At 40.8% G+C, this 23,838-nt stretch overlaps 1 protein-coding gene across 1 annotated transcript in view; it reads left to right on the forward strand.

The window, feature by feature from the left end:
* The first annotated feature begins 8,116 nt into the window (after positions 1-8,116).
* Positions 8,117-23,838, forward strand: part of LOC117495668 (nardilysin-like) — a 28,089-nt gene continuing 12,367 nt past the window's right edge. The window contains exons 1-19 of the mRNA XM_034147083.1: positions 8,117-8,202; positions 9,581-9,793; positions 10,340-10,613; positions 11,268-11,349; positions 11,479-11,632; positions 11,968-12,041; positions 12,281-12,376; positions 12,516-12,638; positions 18,046-18,103; positions 19,709-19,782; positions 20,043-20,112; positions 20,780-20,857; positions 20,960-21,080; positions 21,209-21,267; positions 21,666-21,720; positions 22,208-22,312; positions 23,089-23,212; positions 23,542-23,628; positions 23,718-23,837. Coding sequence (XP_034002974.1) covers positions 9,609-9,793; positions 10,340-10,613; positions 11,268-11,349; positions 11,479-11,632; positions 11,968-12,041; positions 12,281-12,376; positions 12,516-12,638; positions 18,046-18,103; positions 19,709-19,782; positions 20,043-20,112; positions 20,780-20,857; positions 20,960-21,080; positions 21,209-21,267; positions 21,666-21,720; positions 22,208-22,312; positions 23,089-23,212; positions 23,542-23,628; positions 23,718-23,837 — 1,939 coding nt within the window. The 5' untranslated portion in view covers positions 8,117-8,202; positions 9,581-9,608. The remainder of the gene's footprint in view (positions 8,203-9,580; positions 9,794-10,339; positions 10,614-11,267; positions 11,350-11,478; positions 11,633-11,967; positions 12,042-12,280; positions 12,377-12,515; positions 12,639-18,045; positions 18,104-19,708; positions 19,783-20,042; positions 20,113-20,779; positions 20,858-20,959; positions 21,081-21,208; positions 21,268-21,665; positions 21,721-22,207; positions 22,313-23,088; positions 23,213-23,541; positions 23,629-23,717; position 23,838) is intronic.

Raw genomic sequence — 23,838 nt, forward strand, 5'->3', positions numbered from 1 at the left:
TTGTACATTTCTAAAAATAAAGTTTAATGGAAATACTTAGTAGGCCTATCCTTTCTTCCCTGAATTCATATATAGCAAACCATGATTTGATTTCTCATCAAACAGTAGTAGTTTATAACGGGTAAAAATAACTTACTCTTTGTTATGAGAGTAGCTCGTAGGCCACAACGGAAAGACAAGGAGACATACACGAGTTTACAAAACCACGGCACATTTATTGTGGTAAATGCAGAGACAGGTGGTCGAGGGGAGAGGGTCGCTCAGTTCGTCCTTCTGCAGCCGCTTTGGAGAGAGACTCCGGGCCGCTGGGATTAATAGCACCGGCTACGGAGGTGTCCGTGATCGCGCTGATTACCCTCTTCAGCTCCACCCCACCGTAAGACAAAGGCCCTGAGGCCGTCACACTCTTCTATAACAACAGTTAAAAATATATATGTATATAAAATATACCGCTGTACCGACGCCATGATAAGACTGATGTTACGCTGAGAGCAGCCGGGAAAAGCACTGACATGGGCGCAGCCTCTCTGGTGGTTGACTAATCAGAACGAGTGGCCGAGCTGACCAATCGGAGCACACTAGGCTCACAGGGAGGGGGGGGCAAGAGCTCCAACGAGTCGTTTAGTGGAGAAAGTGAATACTGCTGAATACACATGCTTGACAGAGATGCTGTATGCGAAACCAATGTGAGTTTGGAAAATTGCACAGTATAAATCTATTTTAGTATACCTCAACAATGTAATTATGATCAGTGGAAATGGCCATGACATGGGCCCTTTAAAGATATTCGACACACTGTATATTACAGTACCACGTAAGTACAGTATCAGTGAGCTCTTTAGAATAACCTATTCTTTCACAAATGTTTGTAAAGGCAGACTGCTTGATTTTATACACCTGTGGCAATGGGACTGAATGAAACTGAATTCAATGATGAAGAGGGGTGTCCCAATACTTTTGTCTATATGGTATATTATATAGCATTTGTTCATATATATCACAATGGAGCATAAAGAAACCCGGAAAAAGCAAGTCTGAAAACTGAAATTCTCTATTACTCAAAATATTACCTTTAATTGCATATCGCATAATCGCTGCCGACGGTGCCGACTCTGGCGAACAGTTGAGATAGACCCAGGGTGGGGTCTGCAGGATCAATTTCAAAGGCTGGGGTTGACCCATATCCAGTTTGTGCTGTCTCATTCAGTGGCCTCTTGATATCCAGGGTGATGCACTCCATGATGGCTCCTACTCTGATAGTGCCTATGGAGGCCTTTGGTGTCTTGAGGTGCCTGGCTTTGGATGCGAGCTAGTACAGGTGCTGCAGTTAGAGAGCAAAATTCTGTTCCAGAAGTTTTGGGTCTGTAGCCGAGCCACTGTGCGCTCCTGACCAAAATGTCAACCTATTTGCCCAGGTATTTGTTTCATGATATCTGGGTGGTAGACGTGAGGCAGCACAACTTGTGAATTCAACTGTGTGTTGTCTAAGCAGTAGAACTACAGTTTGCCAAAAAAAGAACGTATCCACTGGCTCAAATGTGTCTTATTTGCTGGACTGCATGGGGAGACGGTTACCCATGGTGAATGCGCGCTGCTGGCCTCCATCCATGTCCTGATAGGGCCAATATCTGGATCAGTCTCCTTAGCTTTCCGCAGTTCCCATGGACTCTAGCCGCAGAATAGGTCAGTAGTGTTGTTGGTCATAGTCAGGGAGATTTTTCCATAATTTACATTGTCTATTTCAGCAGGTGAAGCTTCACCTACCCCCATTGGCCTCGCTGCTGTGGAAGCTGAGGATCTCTCTCTACCCCCACTGGTCTCAGTGTCACCTGGTTAATGTCAGAGTCCAACTGGAACTGCACAGCATGATGAATAAAGCTCACGGGAGGGGCATGGCATCTTACATGAACAAGACTGGCGAAAGGGTCTCCTCGAGAGGTTTTCTCCGTTGCCGTGTAACCGGCCGGTATGATTGACAAACTCAAAGTCTCTCCATCCACCTGGCAGGCTGTCCCTCAGGTTCTTTCATCTGCTAGCCAGCGAAGGCTGCTGTGGTCAGTGCGCACTGTGAAGGGCTGGCCCTCGAGATACTGCCGAAAGTGTGATGTAAACTCCACCATGGCCAGCAGTTTACCATTGTGTAGTGCAGTTATTCATTACAGTTTTGGTCAGTTTACGACTCCCAGATGCCAGCATGCACTCCCTGCCTTGCTGAACTTAAGAGGGGACTGGAGCCGGTGCCCACATCACTCACGATGGTGTCAAGTGTGTGTGTGTGTATTCTCCAATCTCAAGCTGATCCCCCTTACATTGCCTAAAATTGCATACAGTATGTTGAAGACAAATCCATGTGTTGTAAGAAAGAGCGGCTAAACTAGTGTGAACTACTTAAACTGTAGTAGAAAATGCTTTCACTCTGGTGTGAAAGCAAAAAAGCTGTTTGGATTATGCACAATGCTGGCTTAACGCCACTGCATGGAACTAACCTCAAACTATCTTTAATACATTTACTCTGCTGGCTGAGACACTGAAACAAGAATTTGTCTGCTGTGCAAAGTTTTACTCTGTACAGGAAGATAGAACAAAGGGTTTTGTTAGCAGCAACAGATTACATTTGCATGACTCAAACAACATCATTCAAACATTTGGTATCCCAGGTTACAAATGGATATTTTAAAGTAGGAAGAAGAATCTGAATACAGCTCAGATAGATAAAACCACACCTCAAGTTTAGTAGAAAAACAGTCTTAAATGTTTAGGCCGTTGCACAAGGAAAGGGGAGTTAGAGCTTCTTGATTCTATACTATCCCTTATTAATCTCACATGCATGTCAGAAAAACAGTGAAAAAATTGTCCAGTTCAACTGATTTTCCTGTACCAGTTTATTTTACATAAGCAGTTTAGCCCAGTTTTTCTTTTAAATATAAAATTATAAAGCCGTTTAGTTTTTCTTTCAAATGTTGTCAACATCATGAAAACAAACATTTATATTCCCTCTTTGATTTTGCCCCATGTATCAGGTCACTGTTTATGAAACCCAAATCAGACAGTTTGTCAATTCCCACTGATTCTGATTCTGACAGTTTTTGGACTACTTGCATTTAAATTTGAACATTTTGAGAAATATATATACATCAATTTGCATGAATTCCCTAAAATGTTTCAACCTTCTGTTTCCTTTTGCAGGCTTTGAGTACTACGAGGCAAGCGCCAAGGAGAACATCAATGTGCAGCAGGTCTTCGAGCGCCTGGTGGACATCATCTGTGTAAAGATGTCAGAGCGTGTGGACGTAGAGGTGCCGGCCGCTCCCGGCACCAAGACTACAGACTGACTGACAAACCCGCCCAGCTACCTCAGAAGTGCTGCTGATCGTCCATCCGTTCATCAAATCAAATCAAATCAAATCAAATCAAGTTTTATTTATATAGCACATTTTTAAAACGATTTTTGGTCGAGCCAAAGTGCTGTAGGCCTACATATAATAATTACCTTACAGTAAGGACACTTTACAGCAAATACAACAGCACAGTTTGTGCAGAATATCAGTATGAGAAAATGACACCCTCTGTCCTTTAGACCCTCACATCATACAAGGACAAACTTCCCGAGAGAAAACCCACAGTTTAAGGGGAAAAATGGGAGAAACCTCAGGGAGAGCAACAGAGGAGGGATCCCTCTCCCAGGACGGACAGACGTGCAATAGATGCCGTGTGTAAGAGATAATACATTTTACAGCGTAGACCGAATGTTTGGAAATGCATGTGTCTATAATAAGAAGATGAATCCACGAAGATGTCAAGAACAATCCTGTGGGAGCCATCAGGGAAGCAGCATGACGAGACCCAGGCAGGACCGCAGAGACAGGCCCAGCCACGACCCGAAGTCCACGACTTAATCCAGAACTCAGGATAGAGGATCCAGGGCACAGGACCACAGCAAGAGGATCAGCCTCGACTCCGGATCCCGGCGTAGATATAGACACAAAAAAATGTGGGGGGAGGCTGGGTTAATCGGAACATGCGAATACACAGACACAGACAGGCACACGCAGGGAGCAAGGTCCCCGCTGGGGCCTTAGTTGGAATTGGTGAGATCCATACATCCCTCTGCTGTTGCCTTGTCTGCTTCCCCCCCATAAGCTTTTGAAAAAAGAAAAACACTACTTAAATATTATAGCATTCCTCAACTCACTCTCCCTGCTTCAATACATGTTTGTGAGCAATCAATAATCACTATGACTCCTGGGATTTATATTACAAGTTTAACCCTTTTCTTGTCCCTAAGGTTGGTCAATTTTTGCAGGAGAAGGAGTGAGTGTAGCAGTGTGTTCCCAACTAAATTAAATGTGGAATTAGAAAATTTTTAGAGCCCAGCTAGGTAACAGAAGATTGTGTGCAAATGGGAGAGTGAAAGCCTGCTCAGAAGATAAAGAGTTAAAGTGTATGTTACATTTTTAGATTTAATTTGAGGGACATGAAACTATTTCTCCACTATGGAATGGGTTGTAGTCTGACAGAGGAGGATGCAATTAGGGAGATAATGTGACAAAACGACCACAATTCCATAGAGGTAATGAGTAGACTAATTTGAAAATAGAATTAAATTACCTCCAATTATCTGACATTGGTAAGTTCCAGTTGAAAGCCCCAGTAATTCTGGTTTTGTACATTTTTGAGACATACACCTGTCTAGCGCACACACTGCCTCATAATTGGTTGAGTGAAGTGCTTCATTTTAGATGCATAAAAAAGTGTACTGGTGAGCAGGGCTGAAAGCAGGGTCCAAAGGTAAGCACAGCACTGCCTCTCCTCTCAAAGTGTAGCACAACAAGAAACTCACCACCAAAACTGCTCATGTTCACAAGTTTACAGGTCATAGCCGTTCATCTGGGTGTCACCCATCCAAACATTATATAAGATAAGATAAGAAAAGAAGGACCTTTATTAATCCCTGTGGGGAAATTCAGTAGTTTAACAGCAACAGGGTTGAAAAACAGGACAGCATAGATTCACAAAGATTAATACAATTAAGGATAAAATCAAAGACACAAATTGAAAATGGTAAATAACTATAAAATAAGAAATGAATTAAATTGAACATATATACATATTTGGTCATGTGTACATATTATTTACATGTGTGTGTGAAAACAATGTGTATTTTATGTGAGGCTGCTTTAAAGATAGCTACTAATAGTGAGTCCACACAAATACAATATGCCCATAGCCTAACCAACTGTTTCTGATCTTACTTTGCGCTGTTTTTGGCTTGAAAGACAATTTAGGTCTACACCACCAATAAATATTTCCGGGTCGGCCTGCAGCCCAAATCATTAGAGGACTCTGAAAAAAAGTAAAACATGTCTATAAATTATGCCTTGACCAAATCTTCTACCAAGGTGGTCAGGAAGCCTAGAATTTTTTTTTCTCAAGGAGCTTCAAAATCTACACATTATAAAACACAAACTACTTTCAGATACTAATTACAGATAAGACCAACTCCGTAGAAACCCTTAATAGTACATCAAAAGGTGTACCTCAAGGCTCTGTGCTTGGAACCCTCCTCTTCACTATTTACATGCTCCCACTTGGTCAAATCATCCGCCACCATGGTCTCAGCTTTCATTCATACGCTGATGACACACAGCTCTATCTCTGCACCAAACCGTCCACTCAGCTCCCCCCTCAATCCCTTGTCAACTGTCTACAGGACATCAAAAACTGGATGTCATCAAACCTGCTCAAACTAAACAGCAATAAAACAGAGCTCATGATTGTGGCTCCCAAGGCGCAGCTCCGGAAGGTTGGAGACCTGCTCCTGACGGCTGCTTCATCTCTCTGTCCACTGAAGTCTGCAACCTGGGAGTCATCCTGGACACCACTCTCTCCTTCCAGGCGCACATCAAATCTGTCACCAAATCTGTCACCAAATCGGCTTTCTACCACCTCAAAAACATTTCCAGACTCCGGCCTTCACTCTCTGACTCTGTGGCAGAAACGCTAATACACGCTTTTCATCACATGCCTCGACTATTGCAATGGAGTCCTGTCCGGGGTTCCCAGCAAAGCCCTGGAGAGGCTCCAATACGTCCAGAACTCTGCCGCCAGGCTTCTCACCCGCACCAAGCCCTGGCAACACATCACCCCCACCCTCCTCCATCTGCATGGCTGCCGGTCAAGTCCCGGATTCAGTACAAAACACTCCTCCTCACTTACAAGTCTCTCCATTCACCCGTTGGTGACAGGGCGTTCAGTGTTGCGGCCCCCACCATCTGGAATGTACTTCCTGATGAGATCCGCAATGCTGCTTCCATGGCCATCTTCAAGTCATCATTAAAAACTCACCGGTTCACCATGGCCTTTGACCCCTAACCCATCACAGTCCCCCTGCTTCCACTCCTACTGCTATGTATTTAATTTTTTACTTTATGATTTGCCCCTTTTGTTTGTTTGTTTGTTCACCATGTAAAGCGGCCCCAAGGTCCCTTGAAACGCGCTATACAAATTTCATCTATTATTATTATTATTATTATTATTATTATCAAACAACTACACAGAGACACAAAATTACTTCATAGTTTTCTACTGTTTTCCAGAGGTAGCCTAAATAGCACAAAAAGACATTAAAAACCCAGATGAGGTTGGGCACTGCAGCCAATGCATCATGATGGCTTAAAGCTTTTGCTCAGGCCGACACAATCCAGCACCATACTGAGTGTTTTATACACATGTGAGCAGGGCTGATGAATGAAGAGTACATGGTTATTTTTTCCCCCATTAGCACATACTGTAGACAGAATTTGTGTGTGTGAGAGAGCGGTGTGTATAGAGCCTACATCGTGGTGCATATGTTTAGTTATTGAGTGTTCATTTGTACGGGTTTTTTGTGTTTGAGTACAGTATCTTTGACGGAAGTGTGACATTTTGAACATGTCATGTCAGCTGAGATACAGTACGTGTTTGTTCACAATGAATTCCATGATAAAAGGGAAGACAAATATTTGTGCATTTATTATTAAATGCTGAAGATTGGAAAAAAACAATAGCCTGCCAAATTGTTATATAGCTGGCACGTTTTGTGTGTAACTCCTTCCCATGTGTCTTCATATTTATATGAAACAAATAAAATAATAATATTGACATTGTCTTCATATGATTCTTTTTTTAAGTGAATTTGTAAATGATAGATTTAGAAATTATAATGGTGTTGAGTATGAATTAATTTGTTATGCTGTGTATACCATGGACAAAATATATAGAAAGTTAATGTAAACTTGTTACATTAATTCCCCCCTGTACAGGGGAGAAGCACAAAGTGATTGTACAAAATATTGTGAATATTTGTATATTATAGATGCAATTTAGTAAAATAGAAATAACAATCTTAATAATAACATTTTAATGTAATTATTTTTCCTGAGTGTCTGTGTTTTTTTCAAATAGTTTAAACACTCTCTTCTATCTCTACTTGCATACTGTAACCACCAGTACTTGGTGGTGAATGTAACAAATACATTCCTTGACATTACACAACATTAAAACCATATACAGACAGACAAAACTAAAAAAAAAATATGAAAAATATATATGAAAATAAACCAAAATAAATAAAACATATATAAAAGGTTTTACATTCTCTTTGAAAAGATGGAAGCATGACACTTTTATAAGAAAAAAGTAAATGAACTGTGAGTTTTTTAGAATGAAGAAAATAGAAGGAAATAAAATAGACAGAAATATATTATCAGACGTGAGGAGTAAAAATGTGCAATAAAAGATCAAATATCATGTTTGATTCAAACATGATATTTGATATCATGATATCATGATATTTGATCTTTTATTGCACATTTTTACTCAAACAGTTTGAACATATACAAAATAATAAAATATTATATAAACAATAGCAGTGAATCAATCATCAATGCTTGCTATCTGAACCTATTAAAATATATTAGGATATTTTCAGTTTATTAATGTTGTATTCATTATAAACTATATCCATGTCCATCACTACTCAGTGTTTTTCAGTCAAACTCAATCTCTCGTCATAGATTCCACCAATCAGACAGCCCGTTTGTTTGTGATTGATTTGCTTTCAGCGAATCACAGGCTTTGTTTTGACTAACCGCTATCTAACCAAAGCTAGGCGGCTGTACTGAAACTGTTACGTCCATAAACATTAAGCTGGCAGAAACAAAGGTGAGAGCCTCCTTATGTCAAAGTATATCAAACGAAACTGTTATGTCATTATTTAGAGTTTAGACTAAGCTAGCTGGCTTGTTAATGGCTACACAACACGACTCGTAATGTAGCCACTGTGGCTAAACTAGCTGTTTAACAATCTACGTTAAGATGGTCATTCTCAATAACAGGATTACCCAAAACCAGTATCAGCTAACGCTAACGAAGCCGGTAGCCATTGAGCCAAAGCCAATGTAGCCTACTATTCGACTTAGTGGTCTAAGCAAGTCACTGCCTTACTGAAGTAGCAGCGGTGATGGTATGAGGATGTTTTTAAGTTAGCTCAAACAGTTAGCTTGCTAGCTTCCCAGCAGTTCCTGTTGCGATATGTCATGTCCCTTATAATAGCAACACATATTAACGTGAGGCTCAGTCCACCACAGCTCCGTACCATCACTTCACATGTTTCTCACATTTTCTTTCTGACATTTTTTATCGACGAATCGTACATGTTAAATGTTTTGACTCCAATAGTTTTTATAACAGGAGAAGATACATCTGATCCTGTTACTACATTGTTAAAGGTTAATCTTTGAAAGTCAGTTCTTCTCGTAATATTATTCTCTACTTACAAATGGGCACGAATAGATATTCTTCATGTTAAAATAAATATGTGTACACCGGAGCATCACACCCATGTCATGTGTATGTTGAATATGTAGTTATTAACCTAATCGGATTTAGGAATCTGCCATAGGGACTTCTTTAGCGCCAAGCAAATTATTATTTAATAACTGATTTATTGAAAGGTTTGCAATCTATGTATCTATGTTACAAAGGTAATCCCATGATTGTATGCACATTAAAAGAGTTTCTATTCAATGTAATAATTGCTCCTCTCCGCCCTGGCTTTGAAAAGACTGTTTAAGTGAATCCTATTTTATTGATTTAGAACGTTATCCACATTCATTGTTGTACAAATATGTGTTCTTCTTAAGGCCTGCTGGTATAACGATTCAGCATTCTGACTTATACATTTACATTTGTTATGTCTCCCTCTTTATACTCAGAGTGGTCCTTTAATCAGTTGTTTTGTTTTAACATTGTTTAATGTTGTGTAATGTCAAGGAATGTATTTGTTACATTCACCACCAAGTACTGGTGATTACAGTATGCAAGTAGAGATAGAAGAGAGTGTTTAAACTATTTGAAAAAAACACAGACACTCAGGAAAAATAATTACATTAAAATGTTATTATTAATTATTGCTTAGGAAAATCCAGTTGGTGAATTTTTTTTGACGAGCAGTGTAGCTAAATGGTTATTGTTGGATAGATTTTTTTTAACATTTTGACAGAAACTAATTATTTACCTGTGTGCTTTCCTGCATCCGTAGCGCTGACATTCCAGAGGACTCTGTCAAAATGCCTCAGACCAACAAGTCAGTGAATGGTTGTGGTGCTCAACTAGAGGCTTCTGCCCCAGACCAGGGTGAGCCACCGCCACCACAGGAGCAGGCGGCTGCTTGGGATGGAGGTCAAAAAGTGCCTACAGAAGACCAGGGGGACTTGGATATCATCAAATCTCCCAGTGACCCTAAGAAATACAGGTGGGAGACGGAGACCGTGTCTTATACATTTTATTTGAGGATTTTTATATAGCAGTCAGTGCGATAGTATACTCTCTCTTGATATATTATAATAAGTACTGTTTTAAGTACTTTGTTGACCAGTTTGGAACATCAAGTCCAGATGCGGTGGTGGCAGTAACATGCAGAACAGAGAAGCAATGCTCCCACAACGGCAGTGAATAACAATACAGGATAAAAGATATTTAAAAAAGCTGCTTAACAAATGTTTTATGAGGAGTGAAATGCATTCATCAAGTTTGTTCAATTATACACACAATGAGCTTTGGTAAGAAACACCTAATGTAAAAATAGGTTTTTTTATTCAAAAGAAAACTCCTCTTGAACCAGTATTTATAAAAATCCCAGGGTGTAAATGATGTGCGTAAGCCAGTAAATGCTAAATTAATGTATTGTAATCTAATGTAACTAAACAAAACAACTTGTGTCTTTACAGTTACTACATTAAGTTTTTCTCCTAAAGACATTGTAAGCTTTGTGTTTAAAATATTCTCCCACTCTTTGCAGACACATTGAGCTGAGTAACGGCCTCCGAGTACTCCTTATCTCCGACTTCAGTGGGGAGAATGGGACAGAAGGAAGTGAAAATGGAGAGGTCAACGGGAAGATAGAAGATGGAGAGGATGAGGAGGAAGAAAGCAAAGGTGAGGAAGAAGAAGATTCTGGTGAGGGCTCAGAGGAGGATGAGGAGGAGGACCAAGAGGAGGAGCAGGACAGCGACTTTGATGAGCTGGACGAGGAGAATGCAGGGAAGAAGAAGAAAGGGATCTCTGAGAAGCAGGTGGGGGGGGTGAATGTTTCTATCCCTGAATGTACTTATTTAATATATATTTAGGATTCAGTTCACTATTGTATTAAAGCAAACAACAAAAGCCTGCAGATGTTATATATTTTTCTTGTTAAAAAATCTCGTGTGCATATCTGCTGCCCCGATTACTCATAAAAGCACCAAATGTGGATTAATCCGCCATTGGAAGTAGTCCCCAATGAATTAAACTACAAATGTGTGATGTATTTTTAAATGTATAGTTGAATAATGAAAGTTATGATGTCATTTGTATCGCCCGTCAGTGGATACTGTTAGTAAAAGGTTTTTAGTGAAGTTAGCTTAATCTATTTATTTTATTATTTGTTATTTATATACCCTTAATCGTCCCACAGAGGGGGACATTTACATTCTGCATTTGACCCATCCTAGTGTTAGGAGCAGTGGGCTGCCATTATGTACGGCGCTCGGGGAGCAGTGTAGGGAACGGTGCCTTGCTCAGGGACACCTCGGTAGCACTTGAACTGGTGACCTTCCAGTTCCCAAGCCAAGTCCCTGTGGACTTCGCCACCACCGCCCCAAAGATAAAATATCTTACAGTATTCCTAGGGGACAGGAAAAGTGTTAAATGCTTGGATACAAGTTGAAAATGTGTATATTTGTTTCCAGGCTGCAGCTGCTCTGTGCATCAGTGTTGGGAGCTTCAGTGACCCAGAAGATCTGCCTGGCCTCGCCCACTTCCTGGAGCACAGTGAGTCCATTTAATGCTGCATCTTGATAGTGTTTTAGATACACGAGAAAATAATTGTATTTATGTGGCTAAAATTCTCTTCTCCTGATTTCTTCTTAACCTTTTTATTCCCTACTCTCTAATGTTCAGTGGTGTTTATGGGCAGTGAGAAATACCCAGCCGAGAACGGCTTCGACGCCTTCCTAAAGAAGCATGGCGGAAGCGACAACGCCTCCACTGACTGCGAGAGAACCATCTTTCAGTTCGACGTGCAGAGGAAATATTTCAGAGAGGCACTTGACAGGTGAGGCTGGATCAGAGAACCACCTCGTCTGTGACCTAATTGTATGGGTTTGTCTAAAGAAAAAAAAAGCTGAATAATGAATTTTATCTATGTAGCACCTTTCAAACTGTTAGAACAAAAATGAAATTACATAAAGGCCGTTCTAAAAGTTTCTTTTTTTAAAAAGAGATTTAAATAAGCAGACGGAGTTTGCAACCCTGATCTCCTCAGGCAGGTTGCTCCAAAGTCCAGGAGCCCTGACAGCAAAGGCTCTGTCCCCTTGTTTGTTAATTTCAGCTCTATTTTCTATATAACATTATGACCTCTTAATAATAGTTTACATTTTTTTCTTCCAGATGGGCTCAGTTCTTTATCTGTCCTCTGATGATAGAAGATGCCATCGACAGAGAGGTGGAAGCTGTGGACAGTGGTGAGTCTACACTGATGCCATCTACACACTATCACATTCTTTGTGTACTCAGATACTCTCAACATCTTAACACTGAACTAGTGCCCCTTTAATTTGCCTTAGGTAAGTTTGAATCACTTTTATGCTCCAAATGTTCTGCTATACTAGCAGTACTACTACCCACCAGACTTTCGGCTCGAGTCACACTATTTTTCAGATTTCTTCTTTATTCATGTCACTTTTCTAATTTCCTGTCTCAGAGTACCAGTTAGCGAGGCCTTCTGACTCACATCGAAAGGAGATGCTGTTCGGGAGTCTTGCTAAACCGGGACACCCTATGAGAAAGTTTTGCTGGGGTAAGAATAACGTTCTTTTTTTGAAATGCTCAACATTTTTTCACTAAATCCTTTTCATGTCTTATTCTAAATGAAGGGTTTATAAAGTTCTGTTTCTGAGTTGATGGGGATGTGAAGAAGTGGTTTGATTTTCTCTCAGGTAATGCTCAGACTTTGAAGCACGAACCCAGAGAGAAGCAGATCAACACCTACCAGAGGCTCAGAGACTTCTGGAGGAGATATTACTCCGCTCATTACATGACGCTAACTGTGCAGTCCAAAGGTAATCACACACTCCTCCTCCTCCTACACTCTCCTATCCTGTCTCATTCCCTGTTTCATTATCCTCCCCTTGACTCTCCTCCTCCTCTCCTCCCTTGATTCCAATCTTCATTCCTCCTCCTCTCCTTTTTCATTGTCCTACACCTCCTCCTCCTCCATCTCTCTTGAGATGGCAATCCCTGATCATCAGGTTTTTCGGTGACAGGGGGAAAAATCCCTTTTTTTTAATCTGACGGACAAAATCTGAAGTCCACCAGAATCATTTGAAGGATTTGTCTGTGGCTGTGGGTCTGCCATAACTTTGAAGTCCTTCGGAGGAGGGGAGGGTACTTGACACGCAAGTCAACGCACGTCGGGGTGCTTCCAGGATCCCTGCATGCGCAGCACCGAATCGCCATTGTCACATACCAATCTGTATCATTAACCTGAGTTGTCCCGTGAATGTGTGCAAATAAGCTACTTCTTGCCACCGCTTCGTTTTGCGGCATTGTTGAACTGATTTCCTCACTACATTTCCCTACGTGGGAATCATATTTTTCCAACCACACACACACACACACACACACACACACACATACACATACACATACACATACACATACACATACACACACACTCACATGATTTAGGTCCAGTGTTGTTTCCCCTGGGTTTACTGCTTTGGGGGGGTGCTGCCTGAGTGGGGGGGGGGGGCATTGGGATATATATTTTTAAAATCCTCTGGAGCAGAGAGCTGTGGATTATTGTTATTGATTAATGCATCAGTGTTTCTTAGGGTCAAAAACACTAAACTCACAACTTAAAATGAAAGCGTTTAGTTTATTTAATAAAAGAGCACATGTTCAATGTGAAAAGTGACAGTAGATATAGATTAGTTGCAATTTGGTGCTATATATATATATATATATATTTTTTTTAAACACCTTGAATTTCGGGGGGCACGGGGCTCCGTTGGCGGGGCGCAGCGCCCCTCCAAGACAATGGTAGGGGAAACACTGGGTACCATGGGGCACTGCTGCAGAACACACACACATTTTTAAATGCACATAGTTAAGTTCACCTTGTCTTTCTAGGACTTTTTTGGTATCCTCCATGAACCAGGGTCTTGAAACCAAAACGAATTCCTGTACCCCATGGTACCTTTTAGTTTTCGCCAAACTATTCCTCTTTTTTAAATGCACATTATTAGTTAAGTTTAACTTGTCTTTTCTTGGATTTCTTTGGTGTCCTCTGCGAACCAGGGTCTTGAAACCAAAACGGCACACGTACTGTAGGGGACTTTAACCACCTACGAGGAAACTTTAACCCCAATAATGACTTTAACCCTAAAAATAATAAGCCTGAATATATCAATTAAAAGCAGCGGCAAAAAGAAAGGTCTTCAGCCTGGATTTAAAAGTAGTAAGAGTTGCAGCGGACCTGCAGGTTTCTGGTAGTTTGTTCCAGATATTTAGAGCATAATAACTGAACGCTGCTTCTCCATGTTTAGTTCTGACTCTGGGGACAGAAAGCAGACCAGTCCCTGAAGACCTGAGAGTTCTGGATGGTTCATAATTTAGCAGCAGGTCAGAAATGTATTTTGGGCCTAAACCATTCAAAGCTTTATAAACCAGCAACAGTATTTTGAAATCAATTATTTGACAAACAGGAAGCCAGTGTAAAGACTTCAGAACAGGAGTGATGTGATCCACTTTCTTAGTGTTAATGAGGACTCGAGCAGCAGCGTTCTGAATTAGTTGCAGCTTTCTAATATATTTTTTTGTGAGACCTGTAAAGACACCATTACAGTGGTCGAGTCTACTGAAGATAAAAGCATGGACAAGTTTTTCCAAATCCTGCTGTGACATTAGTCTTTTAATCCTCAATATATTCTTTAGGTGATAGTAGGCTGACTTAGTAATTGTTTTAATGTGACTGTTGAAACTCAGGTCAGAGTCCATGACTACACTTAGATTTCTGGCTTTATCTGTTGTTTTGAACATTGCAGACTGAAGCTCAGCGCTGACTTTTATTCATTCTTCCTTGGCTCCAAAAACCATTACCTCAGTTTTATCTTTATTTAATTGGAGAAAGTTCTGACACATCCAGTCATTGATTTGTTCAATGCACTTACTCAGAGTTTGAATTGGAGCATAGTCTCCTGGTGAAATGCTTATGTAAATGTGTGTGTCATCCGCATAGCTATGGTAACTTATTTGGTTGTTTTTCATTATCTGAGCCAGTGGTAGCATGTAGATCAGGGGTTTTCAAAGTGTGGGAAGGTGAGCCTCCCCTCAGAGAATATAAGAACAGCCGCGCCCCCCCTCCCAATTATTATTGCTATTATTATTATTATTATTGTTGTTGCTATAAAGCAGGGGTATTATTATCCAGTGGAATGCCCTTACCTACTGGCCTAGTTAAATCAAAGTGGTTACTTATTTTTGTCTGGGCAGTGTAGTTTTACACACCATCTTATTTGACTTTCTCAGGGCAGAGCCCCACAAAGAAAAAAATATATGTACACACGTAAGGTCATCATCTTAACAGTTTTTAATGCTCGAGTCATCCGTGAGCAGAGCATCAAGTTGGCATGCCTATTACAGCTGAATGCGGCGATTACCATCTTGTTCAGCAAAACGCCTCACAAACGTATTAACATCCAAAGCTTTAGTGCGTTTTGATTCAATGCTGAGCACAGCCAAACTTGACAGTGTCTTCTCTGTCATTGTAGACCGCAAATACCTTATTCCTTCCGTGTACTTGGGTCCGAATGCTTCTCGTTTTCTGCCGCCCGTTCAAATGAAATCGCCGCCAATCACATTTCCTCGCTCGCGCCAGGGTTACAAGGCTCGCGTCTTGTGCTGCATTCACTTGCACTCGGACATCAGGGATTTTCTCTGATAAATGTCCGATGAGCCACAACTTTTATTTCAAAACAAAGCTGCCAACTGGGGTGGCCAGACGCTGTCTCCTCTCTCACTTTAGGTAACTTCACTAAAAATCGATCCATGTTGCCGCTCGCATAAAGTTAGCTGAAGTTAACGAGCTAGATTTCATTGTTTCTCTTTATTTTTTTCTCACGCTGCGCCTCCCCTGAAGCTCTCTGGCGCCCCCCAGGGGAGGCGCGCCTCACACTTTGAAAACCGCTGATGTAGATGTTAAAGAGAAGAGGCCCCAAGATGGAGCCTTGAGGTACCCCACATGTCATATTTGTCTACTCAGATGTGTATTTACCTATAGCAACAACGTTTTTTCTGTCCTTTAAGTAGGATTCAACCCAGTTTAGAACTGTTGCCGAAAGTCCCACCCAGAGCTCGAGAGGAGCATTTCAGCTGAAGGGCCACATATTCAAAGGAAGCAAAGTTCCCATAAGATGTCTTCCTGCATTGAAGGGAATCATTGAACAAAATAGCAACTCCACCTCCTTTCTTATACGTTCATTCCTGACTCATAAAACTAAAGTTGGGAGGGGTTGATTCTTTTGCGCTGTTCTTTTGGTCTATCCATGTTTCAGTTAAAAACATAAAATTGAGATTGTGCTCAGTGATAAAATCATTGATTAAAAATGTTTTTCCTGCCAAAGATCTGACATTTAATAAAGCTAGTTTAAGTTTGTTAAATACACTATCAGTCAGATCTTTTGTGACAAGCTTTGGCTGACGTGGAATCACTGCTAAATTTGATAAATTCACACAAACATTTGAGCGCTTTCTGTTCCTAGGCAGATTCACCGTTCTTAATCTATTACCTATCAACACAGATATCGGCAAATCTACCAGCAGGCAGTGCCCCGGCTTGTCCTGGAAAGAGTTGAGAGTGCCATACGCCCTTGAGCCTGGACCCAGCACATATCAGTTAGAGCTTGCTGCCTTTTGTACACACACATCCTTATCAGGGTTCGGAGACTTCAGATGCTGTCTTGAAGGGGGAGGAGGTGGTGTAGGTTTTGGTTTGGATGATTGTGGTAGGCATGGTGATGAAGACGGGGGAGATGGTGCACGTGTCTGCTTCGTTGATGTAGGTTGGCGTCGTTGAGGGACAGGGGTGAGGCACTTGCTGCCACGCCTTTATATCTCCTTCATGCGGTCATTGAACTCCAGGAAGGGGGACGAGGGTGAAAGGGTGAGCGGAGAGAAGAGAACTGGGGGGCGAAGGAAGAGTATCCTCAAAGGCGTTGATAGGGGGGGTGAAGGGCGGTGGAGACTCCTCCATTTGTCTCATAGGTCTCCCATAATCAAGACATTCCTCAGGCGGGCAGAGTGATACTTCTTCAAGGTTTTCGGCACGTTGTGTTGTGTCTTTCTCCTGTTTTGATTCCTCTAGTCGCTTGTCCTTGGCAGAGGGAACAGATTGATGACACAGGCAGTTGAATATGTTAGAGCTAAACTATTTTAATTTGACTCCTGACTTGTTCAGGCAAAGTCCATCTGCTTTAAAAAGATGTGAGGTATTTTAGGGGGCGCTATAGAGCCACCTTGCCACAGCAAAACACAACAACCATATCAGTTAACTAAAAGCATCACTGTTAATGTGTTTGCCAAGTGTCGTGCTTGTACATGCATCGCTTAGCACAAAATAAGTACTTCCTGTTGATAGCGAACAATGCGTAGCCACTGCAACAGCGTTGTACGACACCGCACAAGCTTCAGGCAAGGTGAATGTCTCGATATTAAGCTGGCGAAATATGAAGGTGATTTGATTAATCTGCTGAGAACTATAAGCCGAAGTCTAGCAACAGTAACTTCCTGTGGTCACAAGGGGGCGCTATGACTGTGATTGAAAATTGGCCTATAGATGTCTTCAGGGCGGTGCCCTCATCACACATGCGAGTTACAGCATTTCTTTGCTCATGGCGAAGGATCGTAATTTGCCGCGCTGCCACAACCAAGCCGTTACACCCAGACACACAACTTTCACTTTGGAGCTTCCTCCACCTCGTAAAGCTTATCTAATCACATTTCAGAGGGATCTGAATAATCTGGGAGGAGGAGGACTTTTTAGTCCAAAAATGGTTACTTCCTGGTCCCAGCAGGGGGCGCTATGTAGATGAGTGACTATGCTAATGGTGCTTTCTTCAGGCCGGGACTCTGATCATCCATGAGAGATTTGGTCATTTTAGGAGTATATATTGTCGAGTTAAAGCAAGAATTACATTTCATTAGCATTACAATTTGTAAAAGTGCATCACATCTCCTTTCTAGTTTCCTCTCCTATCTCCTATCTCTTCCTCTCCCTTCTCTTCTCCACCTCTCCTCCTTTCCTTCTCAATAAGATGACAGGTAGCAACATAACATAACTTTTATATAGTAACCTAAATCAACATGTTGACATCCAGCTTAACAAGTTAAACCACCAGCAGAGGTGAACATAAGGTTTCAGCTGCAGCTTAGATGTTCTGCTTTCTGACTGTGTACTTTGTTGTTTAGAAACTCTAGACACTCTGGAGCAGTGGGTGAGAGAAATCTTCAGCAAAGTTCCCAACAAGTAAGTGTACTACAACTACTATCCCTGCATGAATAAAGCAATTCAGTACACAAGATATTTGTATTGTTCACCAGATTATTCGATGTACACAACATGCCTACAACTTTGGAAATGCCAAATGTTTTTTTTATTGTTAAACAAACAATAAATTATAATAAAATAAAATAGAAATTTGAGCGTGCATAAGTATTCACCCCCCCGGTATTTTTTGTTTATTATTAACAAGAAGCATCTGCTGATGTGAACCATGCCTCGAAAAAATAGATCTCAGAAGACCTACGATCAAGAATTGTTGATTTTCTTAAAAGCTGGAGAGAGTTACAAAGAAAGTCATCTTCACAAGTTAAGCTATTTATCAATCCATATTTAGACACATTGTCTATAAAAGGAGCCAATTTAAAAGTGTGTCAATGCTCCCTAGAAGTGGGCGCATAGCAAAGTCTCCAAAAGCCAATGTAGGATGATCAATGAGGTCAAAATGAACCCCAGAGTAACAGCTGAAGGCTTGTAGGTATCATTGGATCTGGAGCCATCACGAATTTGAGCTGCTTTGCTGACTCGGGGCCTGGACAGTTTGCAATCATCACTAGAAAAAATTATTCTCAAGATTATCATGATATCCTACAAGACACTGTCAGAGAATCTGAAACTCAGCCGAGGTTGGGTGGTGCAGCAGGACAATGACCCTAAATATTGAAGTAAATACAGATTGAAGTAAATACAGATTTACTTCAATATTTTTCTTTATTATCAATGGCTTTTTTCTTGCCACATGTCCATAAAGCCCAGCTGAATGGAGTGTCCTGTATGTCATAAAGTTGTCCTATGTACTCTGATCTACAAGCTCCTTCAGGGGGACATTTGTGTCCCTGTTGCCTCTCGGTTTAATGCCCTCCATGCACGGTGAGTTTGGGTGGGGTCCCTCTCTTGGCAGGTTTGTTGTGGTTCAATATTCTTTTCAATTTTGGAATAAAGGATTTAATGGTGCTCTGTGGGATGTTCAAAGTTTGTCCACCTGTCTGGAGAGCTTGTCAGTCTTCATGGTGCGATTTGCTTGCTTGGTGGCCGCCTATGCTTAGTTTTCTAGGGACTAGACCCCAGTACATGGGCCAGCACGACAATACTAACGACAATCAGGCAAAAACTAATCATGTAAAGCAGGGGTGTCAAACTAAATTTCATCGCTGGCCACATTCGCATAAAGGTTGCACTCAAAGGGCCGGTTGTAACTATATAAATATATAATATATATATAAAATAATGTATTATATTACATTATTGCCTCTGAATTGGATTATTATCGGATAGGATAATAACTTAGTAATTAACTACGTCTGAAAGCAGAAGTCCAGGGAAAATAATTGCAAGTCTCTTCAGTGCGCATGTCACAAAACGAGATGCATTGTGGGACATGTAGTTTATGGGCAACCTGCTTCTGTAAAGTGGCATGTAACCGTATAATAAACGTATTATATTCTTTGCAAGCTCTTGCAGGGCCACATCAAATGAAGTCGCGGGCTGGATTTGGCCCCTGGGCCTAGAGTTTGAGACCCCTGATGTAAATGAAAAAAAAAAGATTTATGTTTTGTGTTTTCTTGTGTTTAGTGGGGAACTCAAAGCGGACTTCTCTCACCTCCTGCAGCCGTTTGACACTCCAGCCTTCAACAAACTCTACCGAGGTCAGAAAGTAGTGGCATTATATTATATGCATGTTATCATATGAATAGATTAGAATCCCACGGCCCCTACATGTGTATATGTTATTATTAAATATCAATATGTTAATATGGCATAAGAAGAAACTGCCCTTTTGGGAGCATTCATGCTGGCTAACCTATAACAGCTTTTTCTTTTCATATCGGTCTAAGATGAAATCAGAAGAATCATCAATCTAATTTTTTATTAAAAACATACTGATACATACGCATGTGTTTTGCAGTGGTCCCTGTGAGGAAGGTTCATGCTCTGAACATCAGCTGGGCCGTACCACCGCAGGGGAAACATTACAGGTGCGTCATTGTTTAATACTAGCATTAGAACATCGACCAAAGAAAAATGTACAAACATGTGCAGAGGCAGGTTTTAAAAAATGTTGTTCAGAAAAAGCAGGATTAACACTGGACCCAATGTGCTGCGAAACAGGAGCTCTTACATCTCTTCTGTCAGTCTTTTTCTCCATCCTAATTTATCATTTGTCTACAGTTGGATTTATTTTTCATTTTCTCTGGAATAATAAGTAATTAGTGATGGTACTCACTCAGATCTTGTCCTTTAGTGTAGTAAGAAAAAGATTGTCAAGAGAATGATCTGTAGTAATTGTAGAAATAAAATAACATATAAATAAAAGTCCTGCATTTGAAGTAAGTATTTATTCTATACAAAAAGTACTTGGTATCAAAAAATATATACTTTTCAAACACGACTAATTAATATTACTTTAAATGTTGTTGCTGGCCCTGATGAACCTCATTCAACCTAACTTTACTACCATACTCCATATATAATTATATACTGCATTTTTTATATTTAATTGCTGAAGTCAAGCAAAGGTTAGTTAATCAAAATTGTACTTCAGTGCAGTAGTTAAATGAAACTCACCACTACTGTTAGTGATGGTGTAGAGCACATTATCTCTCCAATCAGATAACAATTCACAAATGTTTTGTATTTTGGCAGAGTGAAGCCACTTCACTACATCTCCTGGCTGATCGGACATGAAGGAACAGGCAGCATCCTGTCTCTGCTCAGGAAGAAGTGAGACATAAAGAAATGACTGATTAGAAACAGGCAATAACTGGTAAATGCTTGCACAGGACTCATTGTGTAAACTATGTTTGTCTTTGTGTGTGTATTCAGGTGCTGGGCTATGGCTCTGTTTGGAGGAAACAGCGAGACAGGTTTCGACCAGAACACCACCTACTCCATCTTCTCCATCTCCATCACCCTGACTAACCTGGGCTTCCAGAACTTCTACCAGGTCAACACCTCGTACAGCAACATGTACTGGTTAACCTTGACTGTTTAAAAAGTTACAAAAAAATATAATTAGATTAAACAGTTTCGGTTTTTTTACTTCTCAATGCTTCAATATTTGTCTCTGTGCAGGTTGTCCATTTGGTTTTCCAGTACCTAAAGATGCTCCAAACTCTTGGGCCCCAGCAGAGGTAAGGCTCCTCACACACACGCACGCACACACGCACACACACACACACACACACACGCACGCACACGCGCGCGGGGGGCTCCGTTTGGCGGGGCTCCGTTGGCGGGGCTCCGTTGGCGGGGCGCAGCGCCCCTCCAAGACAATGGTAGGGGAAACACTGGGTACCATGGGGCACTGCTGCAGAAACAGACCTTCATTTTTTGTTTTGTTTTATAAACTTACAGTTAATGTGTTGTTGAGAAAATAATTCTCGAAACAACCTTTACACAAATATAAGAATTTGATATGTAATAAGATACAAATAAATTGTCATATAACTATGCCCAGCCCCCTTTAAAGTAGTCAAGCAACTCTAGAAAGCCAACAATATCTTTTTATATATTATTTACTTTTTTCCAGGATCTATGAGGAAATTCAGAAGATAGAAGCCAACGAGTTCCACTATCAGGAGCAGGTACTGCTGCACAGACACACACTGTACACACGTCTCTGGATAAATGAATGTGCTTACAGCCAAATAACAGTTCAGTCAGCAGATTAGATGAATCAGCTCTTCTCTGCGTTAATGTGTTTTTTTTCTAGGAAATAATTAATCTTCATTAAAACTACTAGTAGTTATGATGATGACAAGGATAGCAATAATTCATTTCATTCCTGTATATCATCGCTAATATTAGAGTCTATGGAATGGACCTTTACTCCTTTACTGTATGTATATGTTTTTAATGATTTAACTTAACAGAACACGTATTTTACCAAGGGTAATAATGATATATAGATAAACTGATATTTATTAAACCAATAATTAAGGCAACAAAGACATGACAGCTCTGCTGTTTATTTTATATACATGAATATAAGTTAACGAGAACACTCATTTGTATTTTATCAAAATATGATTAGTAATTTGATGTTGTCTCTGGTTGTTTCTGGACTGACAGACAGATCCCATCGAGTTTGTGGAGAACATCTGTGAGAACATGCAGCTGTTTCCCAAAGAGGACTTCCTGACTGGAGACCAGCTCATGTTTGAGTTTGACCAGGAGGTAACCAGGACGTGGTCTGTTAGTAAGGGAAAAAGTCAAACAATCAACATTCAGATATAACCACATGCTTGCTGATTAACAAAAAAAGGTTATATCATATAAAGTAATAATAACTGTTTTTAAAGATTATCTTTGGGTCACCAGTGTCTTTACTGGTTAGAGAGAGTTGAAAGATGGAGACAGACGAGATGACATGCATAAATTGTCCCTGGGTAAGGTTGAACCCTTCGAAACCCGCTCCCACCTGGCTACAATGTTCTTTCTCTTTGTTGTTTATATGTAAAGGTGGTTCAGTGTAACGCCCTCTGATACATTTCGTCTTACATTGCCGATAAGCACTTAGGTTCCCATTCATTCATACTCATCTTTTAAATTGGGCCAGCCTGGACGTTGAAGTGTGCATCAATTCTGTCCTTCCCTCCACCTTAAGGGCCTTTCCACCTGGGAGACAATGTGACTTTTCCAAGAATTTGTCTTGTACATTTTCGCCAGCTTGGAAAATATTTACAGGCTCTGCTAAGTATTATGGAAGCCTATCAGACACACGCACGAAACCATCTCAATATTTCAGTTTTTGTCTTGGCATATTTAGTCATATACTCATCAGTCCATTGTAGTTTTGTGGGGCATCAAAGGCAGACCTGTTGTGATCATGGTCTTTGTAATTGTTCCTTTAATTATCCTTTAGTAGAGTTCTCTGTGTTAGAAGGGACACGCACATGCCAAGGAAACCCTTTCCTAACCATTTTGTGTTTTCACGTTTTTGTTGCTTTCAGGTCATTAGTGCCGCTCTTTCACTACTGACTCCTGACAAAGCAAACCTGTTGCTGCTGTCACCGGAGAACGAAGGTCACTGTCAACTCAGAGAGAAATGGTTCGGTACCTGCTACAGCAAGGAGGGTGCGAGACACGCACACACACTCAACACACAACACAGACAGACACACCATAGCGTCTCATTTACAGCTATTTATCTTTGATATCTTTATTTACTTTGTTGGGATTAATGTCAGAGCAGCCTTTATCTACTGTTTGTGAAGATTGTGAGAGTCAATTAATGCCCAGATTTAATTTCAGTTGACACAAATTAATTGTTTAACGAAACATTGTATTTATTTGTATGTAACGTGTGCAGGCAAGGAAAGCATTTGCTGCTTTAACCAAACAACTTTCTAAAGAGAAAAAAGTAATGATATTTAACCTGGGATCATTTTGTTTTGTCTCATCAGACATCCCAGAGGAGTGGGCTCAGCGCTGGGCGGGAGACTTGGAACTCAACCTTGAACTCCACCTCCCCGCTGAGAACAAATATATTGGTCAGTACAAAGAAAGCAACACATGATGCTACAAAAGAGCTACAATTAAAAACATAAATTCAAAAATGATCTTCTTCTTCATGGCACAGCGACCGATTTTTCTCTGAAAGCGACTGACTGTCCGGACACAGAGTTTCCTGTCCGGATCGTGAACAACGAGCGAGGCTGTCTGTGGTACAAAAAGGACAACAAGTTCAAGATCCCAAAAGG

The sequence above is a fragment of the Trematomus bernacchii genome, unplaced genomic scaffold (assembly GCF_902827165.1).
Source record: "Trematomus bernacchii unplaced genomic scaffold, fTreBer1.1, whole genome shotgun sequence".
NCBI classification, from domain to species: domain Eukaryota; kingdom Metazoa; phylum Chordata; class Actinopteri; order Perciformes; family Nototheniidae; genus Trematomus; species Trematomus bernacchii.